Consider the following 12410-nt stretch of genomic DNA (forward strand, 5'->3'; position numbering starts at 1 on the left):
GTGGGGAGATGGCCCTGGGCCCCCGCCTCCGAGTTCTGCTCAGTTTAACCTCGACCCTGTGGGGCTGTTTCTTTCCCCTCTCTGGTCTCTAGAACATTCCCAAGTAAAGCTTCCCAGTAAGCAAGACTTTAGCACTTCCTCCCACTGAGCTTGTGAACGATGGAAAACGATTTTGTGAATGGATTTTAAAAACAACGAGCGACTAGTACAGACGAGGGCAGTCACACCACTTTCTCTCGGTGACTCTCAGGCTCTGACCAGCAGCCTGCAGCCTCTGGACCCGCCAGGGGCGTCGGGAGGACTGGAACCTGGCCCCAAGCGGCCCTTTCACATCCTGCGGGTGAAGATCCATGACCACGTGCCTCGGAATTTTCCGAGTTTTCCGGCCCCGTAAAGACACGGCACACGTTGTTTTGCAGAGCGACAGAAAAAAGGAGCATCCCGGGGGAAGCTACTCACTGTGACGTAGGAAGTGGCCAGGGTGGTGCCCGGCCGCGGGCTGACACTTACTGGTCATGCCTGGTGTCGGGGACGGCTCTGTCCATCTGCAGCTTATCGCTCTCCACTTGGTTGAACTTGTTGCGGGCATAGGGGTCCTGCCCGGAGCGGACCATCGTCCCGCCAACGTAAGCCTCCTGGTTAAAGTCTCGCCATCGCACTTTCCCTGCAAGAAGCAGAGCACAGGGTGTGGGACGAGGGCGCGAGGGCGCAGCCCCGAGGCCACGCGTCGGTGCGACGTCAAGGGACAGCGCCAGGGCTGCCGCTGCTGGCAGTTCTAACCAGCAAACCACCTGAGAACAGGCAGCATCATGCCTGTACACTGGCAACCTGAACCGTGACCGTTTGCAGCATGAAAGTTAAAACCAAGACTTCGAGTATTTGTCCCGGGAACAGAATTCTATGCCAGTCAAAGTATCCTGGAGAATGGCACCATTGACACTCCATACAGAAGGAGATACGCTCTGCTTGTCCCACTTTTCCAGGGATCACAGTAATGCCAAAAAGCACCTCAGACACGGTGACAAGGATCCTGAACAAATGAAAGTAAGGCGCCCCATCGTGTGACATCAGGCGGCACAAAATAAGTTTACACAAAAATAACACCCCAAAGAACAGGACACCAAAACAACCCCGGAGAGACCTCCTCAGAGATACTTCCTGCAGCCACTGCCACATCGACCCCATGACATGGTACGTGAAGCCTTTTCTGGCACACTCACACCCTGGCACACTGACGTCCTAGGACACACACGCCCTGGCAGCCTGACATCTTAGCACATTCACATCCTGGCACACACCCCCTGCACAGTCACATCCTTGTACACTCATGTCCTGGGACACACGTGCCCTAGAATGCTCACACCCTGGCACATTCACCCTGATCACATTCACACCCTGGCACACATATCCTGCATGGTCACATCCTTGCACACTCAATGTCCTAGGACACGCATGGCCTAGAATGCTCACACCCTGGCACACACCCTGCCACATTCACCCTGATCACATTCACACCCTGGCACACATATCCTGCATGGTCACATCCTTGTGCACTCATGTCCTGGGACACACATGGCCTGGAATGCTCACACCCTGGCACGCTCACCCTGATCACACTCATGTTCTCAGCAGGAGGGGACGGACACGGAGGTAGTCTGGCCTGTCCACACATACGTTAGCGTTGACTCCACTGCCTGGATTAGCTGTTGCAGCTCCAGGACCCAGCACAGGGTTCTCTAAGAACACGCACTGGCCTGGAAGTTTGTGCCAGGGTGGGGTAGGGGCAGTGCTGGTGCAGCCTGGGATCTGGAGGGAAGGGCACTGCTGGGTGGGGCGAGCCTGGACAAGCCCGGGCGCGAGAAGGCAGAGAGATGAGCAAAGGCACCGATGCTCAGAGGGAGAACAGTGGGAGGAAAGAGCGACTCGAGAACAAACAGTTGGGACTTACTATCCACCTGCCCCGCCCCGGGTTGGAATCTCTGTTTACCACTTGCTACCTCTATGATCTTGGGCAAGTTATTCATTCTTTGAAACTAAGTTTCCTAAAAATAAATAAATACATAAAATGAGAAAAGATTTTTCATGAGGATTTAATGTGCCAATTCAGTAGATGTGCAAACTCAAACCAAATTAACAAATAAAAAAAAAGGGGGAAAGAAAAACAGTAACAACAACCCCTGTCCCCTTGAAGTGGTAACGCTCTAGTGGTCACAGTGCCGAGACGAAACAGAGAAACAGGAGGCCAAGGGGCAGGCAGCTGGGGGCTGCTGTTCTACAAGGGCTGGTCTGACTACCCCCATCTCATCACAGCTGGTTGCCATGGAAATGATGCTCGGGGTCACAGTGGTCCAGCCTCTCAAATAGGAAAGCAATTCCAAAACCCACAAGCTCCTAGGCTACGGGGTGATCCTGTGCCCCTGATAAATGTCTGGCTACGGGAGCTGGCCCGTGTGCCCGCATTCTCTCCCATCTAAGATGAAATGTTTCCAGCACACGTTTTCCACGCTGACAGCCCTAGAGATACCTATGGATCATCCACTCTCCCCACCTTTCTGCCTTCACCCTGTGCTCCAGCACACCCGCCCCTCCTTCTCACCACACGACCTCACCCCTCACAGGCTACACGAAGCAGGAGCCTCGGCCAAAATCTACCCCAGCTGCGCCGACCACAGAATCCAAATGAGCTGGCTCCCACTGATTTGTTTAATGGCCTGAAAACTCTTCACTGCAACAAAGAACTTGGAACTACATCACCCCATACAAGGCCAGAGGAAGGACCATAACCCAAGAGATGCTCGTCTCTAGTTCTGCTTCTTGCGTGGAGAACTGGGGTCAGCAGGAAGAGGGCTGGTCGTCGGGCGTCTGTGTGTGGGGGTGGGGGGTAAGGCCTCTCTTGAGCTCCTGGACCTTCAATCTCTTTGTGCCATCAGACCCCCGACCCCTTTCTGCAATAAGGCAGCACAGGGTTTCATGGATGCCTCATGTCAATCAGCTCTGGGGCTGGGGTCTTCCCTGCCTTGGCCCCAAGCCATTGCTGTGTACTAAGTGTCGACTACATGCTAGGTATCTCACTGGCTCCTGTGGGTACAACAGCGAACACAGAGCTGATGCCCACCTGTGGAGATCACGCTCTGGGAGACTGTGGGGGGCTGCAATAGACAAGAAGATAATGACCATGGTAACAACTGCGCCCCTGAAGCCTAAGTGCTCAGACGGTGAGGACTGTAGTTCTATGAAAGCACCTAATGGAGGAGCCCAATCTGGACAGAAAGGGGGGGGCCGGGAGGTGAGAGGCTCCTGCGGAAGGAGCATCTGAGCTGAGAGCTCAGCAGCCAGCAAAGCAGTGGAGAAGAAGCCCTCTGTGACTTCACAGAAACACATCTTTCTTCAACCTCCAAAGAGGGCGTGACCACTGCCCCCACCAGCAGAGGCACCCCACAGTGACCCCTGCCCTCTGACATGACATCCTCTATAGCACTCCTGAGGGCCCTGCCTGGCCCGGTGACAGTTAATTTCCCAAGGCACACACCATTTTACTGGAGACAGATTATAAATGACTTTATAGCTTAGTGATATGTTAGAGCGCAGCAGGGACTTTCAAAAATGTTTGACTATGACATACATCTCACATCGTGGCCCGGACGTCATGCTGTAAACACACACACAGCTGAAACGAAGGTTTTCCCCTCGCTACATGTGAACACATAATATTCTATTGTTTTATGTAGGTGTGACTCATAAAACTGGCTCCACGCTCTAATAATGGGTCAGACCCACTGGGCTAAAGAACCATTATAGAACTCAGTTATTTCTGTATTACACGGAATTGCTAGGGCTGGAGCAGAGTCAGGAAAAAGCAGCAGGAGCAGGCTTCTCAGAGGGAATATATGCCTGGGTCCAACCCCAGACAGGAAGGGAAGCAGCAAGTCAGAGGCTGGAGAGAAACCATCAAAACCGTAGATACCACGTCTGAATATACTGACTTTTTAAAAAACGACACTCATAAAACATCTTGTATTTTTATCACCTCTTTAAAATCTTAGAAAGAGCATTAGAATAAGAGTTTCCAAAAAATACACAAAAATCTAGTGAAAATGGACTTGGCTAAGCAGAAGCAGTGGATGGAAAATACCCCCCAGATATGAAACTTCTCATGAGAAGACAGAAGCCAGCTTCATCACCGAGATGACAGGAAAACAGAACACGGGCTGAAACAACAGAGGGGGAGGAAGGGACCTTCACCCTGAGAAGGGCTGTGGAAACCGCTCGCTTATTACACTAGGTTCTGAAGGTCTTTGTGAGGAGATTCATTTCCAGAAGACAGGCCTTCCTAGATGTGGTCTTTGAAGCTGAAAGAGGGACTGTGTGACCCTGAGTGTTGACACCTCTGGTTCTGTATGAAGGTGAGGCTTCCTGATGGTTCCGTCAAGCTGACACCCCCTGCCCCACTGACAGCCCTCAGGCAGGCTCCCAGCCCCTTCCACAGACACCCGTGGCCGCTCAAGTCCCCCACCCCCCAACCACCCTTCGAGGCCAAGATTGTCCCCTGATGTCCCTGTGGTTCCCTTTCTCCCAGGGTCAGGAAGGGGCTCCCTGCGGGCAAGGACCAGCCTCCTGCTTTGCCCGCGGCCCGGGCTGATGGTGGGGAAGCGCATCTCTCAGAAGAAGGCCCGGCTCCCACACATGGTCTCCCACTGCTGATACCCACACCTGAGGACTGTTCTCGAACGCGCTGGACGTGGGTCCTAGACCTCCTTCCACTGGTTTACAGGCTTTTTCTAAATGGTGCCCTCTCAAGCCGGCCTCCCGTCCCCTCAGCCAGGAGCCACCGCAGAACCCGGGCCCCAGGGACAGGACCTCTGGCTCTGTGAACAATAATGACAGAGATCGGATCACCATTCTGGCCAGCTTTGCCCCTCGGCCCTCCACGGGGCAAGGCCTGTGAGCTCTTACTAAACCCTCCCTGACCCACCATTCACACAGAGCCCAGGCGAAACTGCGACACTAGAAGGCAGGGCTGTTTGGTCTTAATGCACTTACTCCGCTCTGCCAGCTGCCAGCAGCCAGTAGCCTCCCAGGGCAGCCACCTCCTCCAGGAAGCCTCCCTGGCGTCCCCAGCTGCAGCCCCTCCCCAGGGCCTTCCTCACTCTCTGCTCCATCCTGACAACGGCTTTCTCACACACCTATTGTCGCAGGGCTTCACAGGGTTTACCACCCCTCCATCTAATAACTAACTCAAAATCCCACCAAGGCTCACCTCTAACTGCTGTTTGCCCTGCTCTGCTGGCACCTCACGGGCTCATTGGTCCCCAGGAACCACGTGCCCTATCTGTTTACGGTCTGGACTCGGAGACGCATTCATTTAAAGCATCTGAGGTATCTTCAGCCGCTCAGCCTTCAGTATTCTCCTAACAGCATCGTTGTAGGCTCTACAGTCTGGATATCGAGGTCTAGATGGAGAGGCCGGAGATCAGCTCGGCTTCCTCTGCCTCCTGCCGGGGGGATGGGGGGGCGCTGGGGCTGGACGACGGCTCAGCCCGTCGTCCCACCCCCTGCCCCCCTGCTGGCCCCAAGCACCTCCCTTGCACGGTCACCTGCTCGGGGACCAGCCGCCCCCCCGTTCTCTGCTTCTCCGGAGCCGACAGGGCTGGAACCCGCCGCACAGCACACGTTTAATGACTGTTTAAAACCACACCCTGCAAAGCCCACGTCCGACCTCAGCATGCCTTACAGCCTCAGATAGTTCTGTGGACGCACCCAGAGACCCAGGGCCCCGCGGTCACTCTGGCCTCCTCTTCTGCTCATCTGGTCTCTGATGGGAGCTCCTCACCCAGCGGCCCCGAACCGTCCAGGTGGGCAGCAGGAAAGGGCGCGGTGCAGCCGCTCCAGCCCTCCAGCCGAGAAACACAACGTCCAGAGGCAGGGAGAAGCCGGGGCCCGGGGCAGCTGCCTCTGGGAGAAAAGGGCCAGGACCTGGAGAAAGGTGGGCGCTGGGAAGACGGCTTCCTGCCACCCCTGCCGTGGTCCCCTCCGCAGGACACACACCTGTCCACTGGCCGCCCCGCCCTCACCACCCATGGCTCCCTGGCCCAGCAATTTCTCCTTTTCTTCCTTTCCCATCTCCGACTTACTTGGCCACTAACATTCTTCCTCTGTCACCCCTGCTGTCCCTCACAAGCCTTTGCACTTACTTTCTGGAACCCAGAGTCTCTTCTCTCTCCCCTTATCCACCCACCAGGCCTTGAGCTACACCTGTCTTTCCAGAATCTTTTTCTTCCTAGTGGAGTTTTGGGATTTCCCCTTCTGCCCATCTTAACCAGACTACAGACCAGCACAGCATCCCTGGAGCAGAGGCCAGCCGGGAATCACAACCACGCATGGTCCATGGAGCCTGCACGGGGCGCGGAGGTCGGGGCGCCCCAGCTCTGTGCCCTGTGGGTTCAGGGCAAGGCTGGCTCACGCAGGGTCCTAAGTGCCACTCAGGACATCACTGCCATGAGAAAGCTCATTCTAGGCTCCTAACAACCAGTCCTCCAATTACCTTTTAGAAAAGACGTTTTTATATTCAAGAAACGGCTTGCCTTTGGATGACTTGTTCAATTAACTTTAAAATAAGTTTAAACATTTCCAAACACCATCATCTCTTTCTTAAAATTTTCATTTTTACTAAACCTCGTATTTAAAGAAACAATGATGTAAATCTATGAAAATGAACGTTCAAAGGATTAACCCCACAAAACATATGGAAGCACCAAGACACACGTGGTCTTCAGATTAGAGACCGCTCAGGTGTGACAGTCCTTTGGGGGATCAGGACCCTGCTGACACACACCCTGAGGGCAGCCTCGTTGTCCACACCCACAGGCGCACGAAGGGAAGGCAGGGCCCTGATGTTGGGGTCCCTCCAGCCAAGGGACGGGGCGTCTGGATGCTGTGCTGGCAGCACGGCCAGGCTGCAGATCTTCACTCAAGTCCTCCCCGGGAAGGACGGCTTAAACAAACTGAAAGCTAGCCTGTGTGAAACAGCAAGCCTCTTCTGGGAAAGGGGCTGAGGAGGGAAATAGAATGAATTCTAAATCAAAGGACAAAGCTCTCCGATTTAGTTTAGCCTCTCAGTTCATCTCAGATTGAATGTAATTTTACTATGCTTAAAAGAAAAAAAATTCCTCATATTCTTCCTCTAGAAGGTCATAAGGCTGCACCACGAAAGAGAAGACCAGGGCGAGGCCGGGGTTACAAACAAATATATCCATTTCAATAACAAAGATATGTAAGTAATACTTTATTATTTGTCACTGGATAGCTGGTATGACAGCTTGTTCACCTGTGAGAAACTGTCTCCTGAAATAAGGGATCCTACACAATTCATTTTTAAGGATGAAAAAATAGAAAATTCAAAGGAGTGATTAAAAGATAGTTAGAAGAAAATATAAGAAAAAAATCAGACACTATAGGGTAAATACTCAACTTATTTAAAATTCTTTGTGCTGTCAAAATAACTAAAACCCACCATGAAAGAGTCTGATTTGCATTATGAGATCTACACCTGCCTTGAAGTCACGGAATCTTCCTATACGTATTTCTTTTCCAAATTTTCAATAGAAACTCCTCTCTCTCCCTCTATGTGTGATAGTGTCTAAACACAATAAATTTAGTTTGTTGTACATGGTTTTTCATCCCAAATATTAGTAAAAATATCAAAGTGAACCTACAATGCAGAATTGGGGCTGATACTTGAAAGGCAGGAGGACAGAAAGAGGGCGTCGCTAACCAGGGCCCACAGGACAGGTGCTGCATGCAGACTCAACGCAGCACACCATCACCCTGCAAAGTACATGTGACCACTACTGTTTCCACTGTACCTACTGGGCAAGTGAGACTTGGAAGTTAAACTAAAATGATGGAACCATGGCACTTCCCTAGTGGTCCAGTGGTTAAGACTCCGCACTCCCAACGCAGGGGACCTGGGTTCGATCCCTGGTCAGGGAACAAGATCCCACATGCCACAGCTGAGAGCCTCAACTAAAAAGATCCCTCACATGCAACGAAGATCCCGTGTGCCACAACTAAGACCCGGTGCAGCCAAATAAATAAATAAATATTAAAAAAAAAAAAAAAAAGATGGAACCACAAGTCAAACCCGGGTCTCTCTCTTCCCAAAGCCGAGTTCCTTCCACTGCGGACGACAACTCACTCTGAAGTGGGTGGGATGGCAACCAAGCACCAGAGAGCGGCCTCACAGTGCAGGTCCCATTCCTTCCCCAGGGCACCCGCCCCCCCCGCCCCGCCCCGGCCCAGTACATTCTGGGTGGAGGGCGTGGGGCCTCTCTTGAAGGCGGACATCATGTGCTGCTGGAGGCAGAAGGCCCCAGGGATGCACGTGTGAAAGTCTCTTCACTAAACCCCTAACATGAAGCCAGCTGGAGCTGCCGGCCTTGGTTCCCTTCTACAGCAACACTGCTTCCCTGCAACTTCCACTCTCCAGAGTCTCAAATAAAAGGAAAATGACGAGCCTCTCCTCTGTGGCACCTTTTCAAATATTTGGGCATCACGATCCCACTTCGCCCTTCTCGGCCCTCCGTAAAAACACCCATTTATTTTAAGCGCTCCTCATCGGACGCTGTTTCCAGCCTCCTGCCCATCTGAGTCACCATCATCTGGACCGACTCGAACTTACGAGCATCTCTAAACACCCTGTGCCCAGAACAGAACAGAACGAAATATTGGAGGGGTGGGTGACAGCACGGAGGGCACTGGACGCTACCGGAATTGTTTTGGGCGCTATATTTCTACTAACCCAGCTCAAAATCATGCTCTTTTAAGAGCTCCACCCCTTTTCCGGCTACCGACCTGATCTAAGTCCTCGGTTTTGCTTTCTTACTCATTGGAATGGGGGAAGGACAACAGAAGATTTGTTTTTTGGATTTTTTAAAAATTAATTAATTGATTAATTCATGGTTGCGTTGGGTCTTCGTTGCTGCGCGGGCTTTCTCTAGTTGAGGCGAGCGGGGGCTACTCTTCGTTATGGTGCGCGGGCTTTTCATTGGGGTGGCTTCTCGTTGCAGAGCACGGGCTCTAGGCACGCAGGCTTCAGTAGTTGGAGCACGCGGGCTCAGGAGTTGTGGCTCGCGGGCTTTAGAGCGCAGGCTCAGTAGTTGTGGCGCACGGGCTTAGTTGCTCCATGGCATGTGGGATCTTCCTGGACCAGGGCTCGAACCCGTGTCCCCTGCATTAGCAGGCGGATTCTTAACCACTGTGTCACCAGGGAAGTCCACTGCTTGCTTTTGCGATGTTTCTCTCGGAATACTCAGAGGTACTTCTTTTCCTGGCAAGGACACTGTGCAGACCCCGGGGTCTCAGGCCCGGGTTGCAGGAGCCGTGTGGTGTTAGCTGCCCTCCCGCCCCCAGGTGTCGCACGTGCTACCCAGGAGGATGTGCTCACAGCATCCAGGTGCAGAGGCGAAGTGGAAGAGTGCTCAACCTTGAGAAGGAAGGAGACACTGACAAACGCTACCTACTACACGGAGGAACCCTGAGGACGCTGCACCAATGGAAACAAGCCAGTCACAGGAGAACAAATACCGTATGACTCTCCTGTATGCAAGGTGCCTGGAGGAGAGCGGGGAAGTAGATGGTGGGCCAGGGGCTGGGGAGGGGAATGGGGAGTCAGTGTTTAATGGGGACAGAGTCTCAGTTTGGGAAGATGAGAAAGTTCTGGAGAGGGATGACGGTGATGGTTGCAAGACAAGGTGAATGCACTCAATGCCACTGAACTGTGCACTTGAAAATGGTTAAATGGTAAATTTTATGTTATATATATCGTACCATAATTTTTAAAAAGCACAGTGCTGCAACCCACAAAACCCCGCAGAATGTAACAGGGAAGAGCTAAATGGGACTCCACATTGGATCTGTTTCTTTGACTTTAACCTTTGCTTTTTGTTGCTTTTGTTATTATAATCATAGACAATGGCTTGCCTCAGGGAACCCTGTCCACCTGTGGATGGCTGCAAGAAAAAAGAAACTAACACATCCCCTCTCGGAGGCTGGCCATTCCAGGAGATGTTTTGCAAGACTGATGGCCCTTTTACTTTATACTTCCTCATCCCCTCCCCCACCTTCTCTGTTCTCTAAAAGAAACTGGCATCCAGACCCCAATAAGATGGTTTGTCAGAGACACCAGTCTACCATCTGCTGCGAATAAAGTCGTATTCCTTGTCTCTGATTCACTGGCGAACAGAGCGAGCTTGCACTTGGTAACAAGAAGGGGGAGAAGTCAGGGGAGCACTCTCCCCCAACCCTGCAGCGTTAGTACTGGAAAACCTGTTTGAGAAAATGTACAGTGGGAATTCTGGCCAATTCTATTCAAGGTCTTCTAACTAATCTGCAACATCACTGGTTCAAGTCAAGTTTATCATATGGGCTGAATACACACACAGGTGGCTCACCTCTCCTCTCTTCCAACAGCTGGGAAGCAGAAGAGCTAAGTGATGGTGAGCATCAGAGGCAACTCACAGCCGGGATTTAAGACCTGTTCCACACTTCGCCATTCCTATTTCATTCATCTTTACGTGAACGTGAGCAATTTCTGTTTTGAGACATCAACTGTCTTGGGTGATGAAGCAGCAGCGGGTCGGGGGGCGGGGGGCGGGTGAAGACCTAGCCAAGGATGGGAGGGACCTCCCGGGGACCCAAAACCTAATCAGGACTCTCCTTCCTCAACGCTCTCCCTACCTGCTCTCTGAGGCTCACCCCCTCCCACGAGGTTCCCAATGAACATGATGAGAATGACCCTGAGGTTTCATAAAGGCCAGAAGAAAATCTGCTCTCAAAGGCCACGTCTTCTAAGGATGGGAGCTCCCTGGCTCCCTCCACCCACAAGCCATCCTCAAAGCCAGACCTCGGCCCTTCAACCCCTGGCTGGCCTGTTCCTTCACCCGGTCCTTCTGCGTCACCACTACCCTGCCAACTGGTCTCACCAGTCAGATCAGAGATGCTGCGGAGACAAGAGGAGAGGATACAGGAGGGAGAATTACGAGGAGAAACTGATTTTCAGACCCAAGGGCTTTTTTCTGCACACAGGAAAAAAAAGATAAAACATCTCCATCAGATAGATTTTCAAAAATAAAAAACTGACAAATAAATACTCCATTTGAAACAACACTTTAAAAATCAGCATTGAGGGCTTCCCTGGTGGCGCAGTGTTGAGAGTCTGCCTGCCGATGCAGGGGACACGGGTTCGTGCCCCGGTCCGGGAAGATCCCACATGCCGCGGAGCGGCTGGGCCCGTGAGCCATGGCCGCTGAGCCTTTGCGTCCGGAGCCTGTGCTCCGCAACGGGAGAGGCCACAACAGTGAGAGGCCCGCGTACCAGAAAAAAAAAAAAATCAGCATTGAAAAAAAAAATTCAGTGGTTCAAGCTGGAAAACATGATGCTGAATTAGAAACAATAATCACGGAATCTAAGGGCAAACATCCTCCACCCTGGACCTGCAATGTGGAGCAAATGATTTTGCTCATAGGGTGAGTGGTTAAAAAAGGTTGGAGGCCATTGCCTGGGGGTGTTCTTGCTGTCTTATATCAGGCTCTCCATCTGCCAGGGGATTTCCTGGCCACGTTGGACTGAGTGCTACCTCCTCCCATCCATCCATCTACACATACCAGATACCCAACACCTAGAACACAGGAAGCCGCTGAGTTCCTGAACAGCCTACTCACAGAGTGGAAAGTGCTGTGACCATAGTTCCTTGCAGACCACAGAATTCTGGCTGTGCCCATGATTCTTGGGGAAAATGTATTTCTTAACCACAACAAAATAGTTTGTAAAGGAAAAAAAATCATGTGTATGATGGCTGAGTAAAAAAAACGTTTCAACAAAAAAAAAGATAAAGTCCTTCAAAGGCAAAATAAAAGGACATGGTGCATTCATCAAAGGTTATTAGTAATAACTTAAAATAAGAGGAAAACCAGTACATTCCTATCTCTTTGAAGATAGGGAAATCAACTGTATAACAGTTAAGGACATGAAAGCCCGGGTCAATGCCGCATTGATTTTAACTATGGGGTCTGACTCATCTAAGTGGTCACGTCTAGGACGTGCCCTGAACATGGCTTCTCCCCCACTCCCCACATATGCCTTAAAATTCAAGAGAACGCTTGGTTTTGCAAATAGGAGACAACCCACAGGAAATCTCTCATTAATCCACACAGCAGAAGTACATCCTATTATTATAATAAAGAAATGCTTAAGAGCTAACTCTTCCATTCAGATACGCTCTCCACTGCGCAGGGAATGCCTATCACATAGGAAGGAACTGTGGCTCGGGGCTTCGGAGCCGGGGGGAGGGAGGGGGCAGACCTGATGGAGACATCTAACGCACACACACGCTCCCAAATCTAGTGCAGCTGGGA

The 12410-nt window shown here is 51.7% G+C and overlaps 1 protein-coding gene across 1 annotated transcript in view; it reads right to left on the minus strand.

Annotated features, from left to right (window-relative positions):
• Positions 1-12410, minus strand: part of GALNT2 (polypeptide N-acetylgalactosaminyltransferase 2) — a 178987-nt gene that overhangs the window by 65916 nt on the left and 100661 nt on the right. The window contains exon 3 of the mRNA XM_082611509.1: positions 511-664. Coding sequence (XP_082467635.1) covers positions 511-664 — 154 coding nt within the window. The remainder of the gene's footprint in view (positions 1-510; positions 665-12410) is intronic.

This window comes from Mesoplodon mirus, assembly GCF_964341445.2.
Source record: "Mesoplodon mirus genome assembly, chromosome: 2".
Lineage (NCBI taxonomy): Eukaryota > Metazoa > Chordata > Mammalia > Artiodactyla > Ziphiidae > Mesoplodon > Mesoplodon mirus.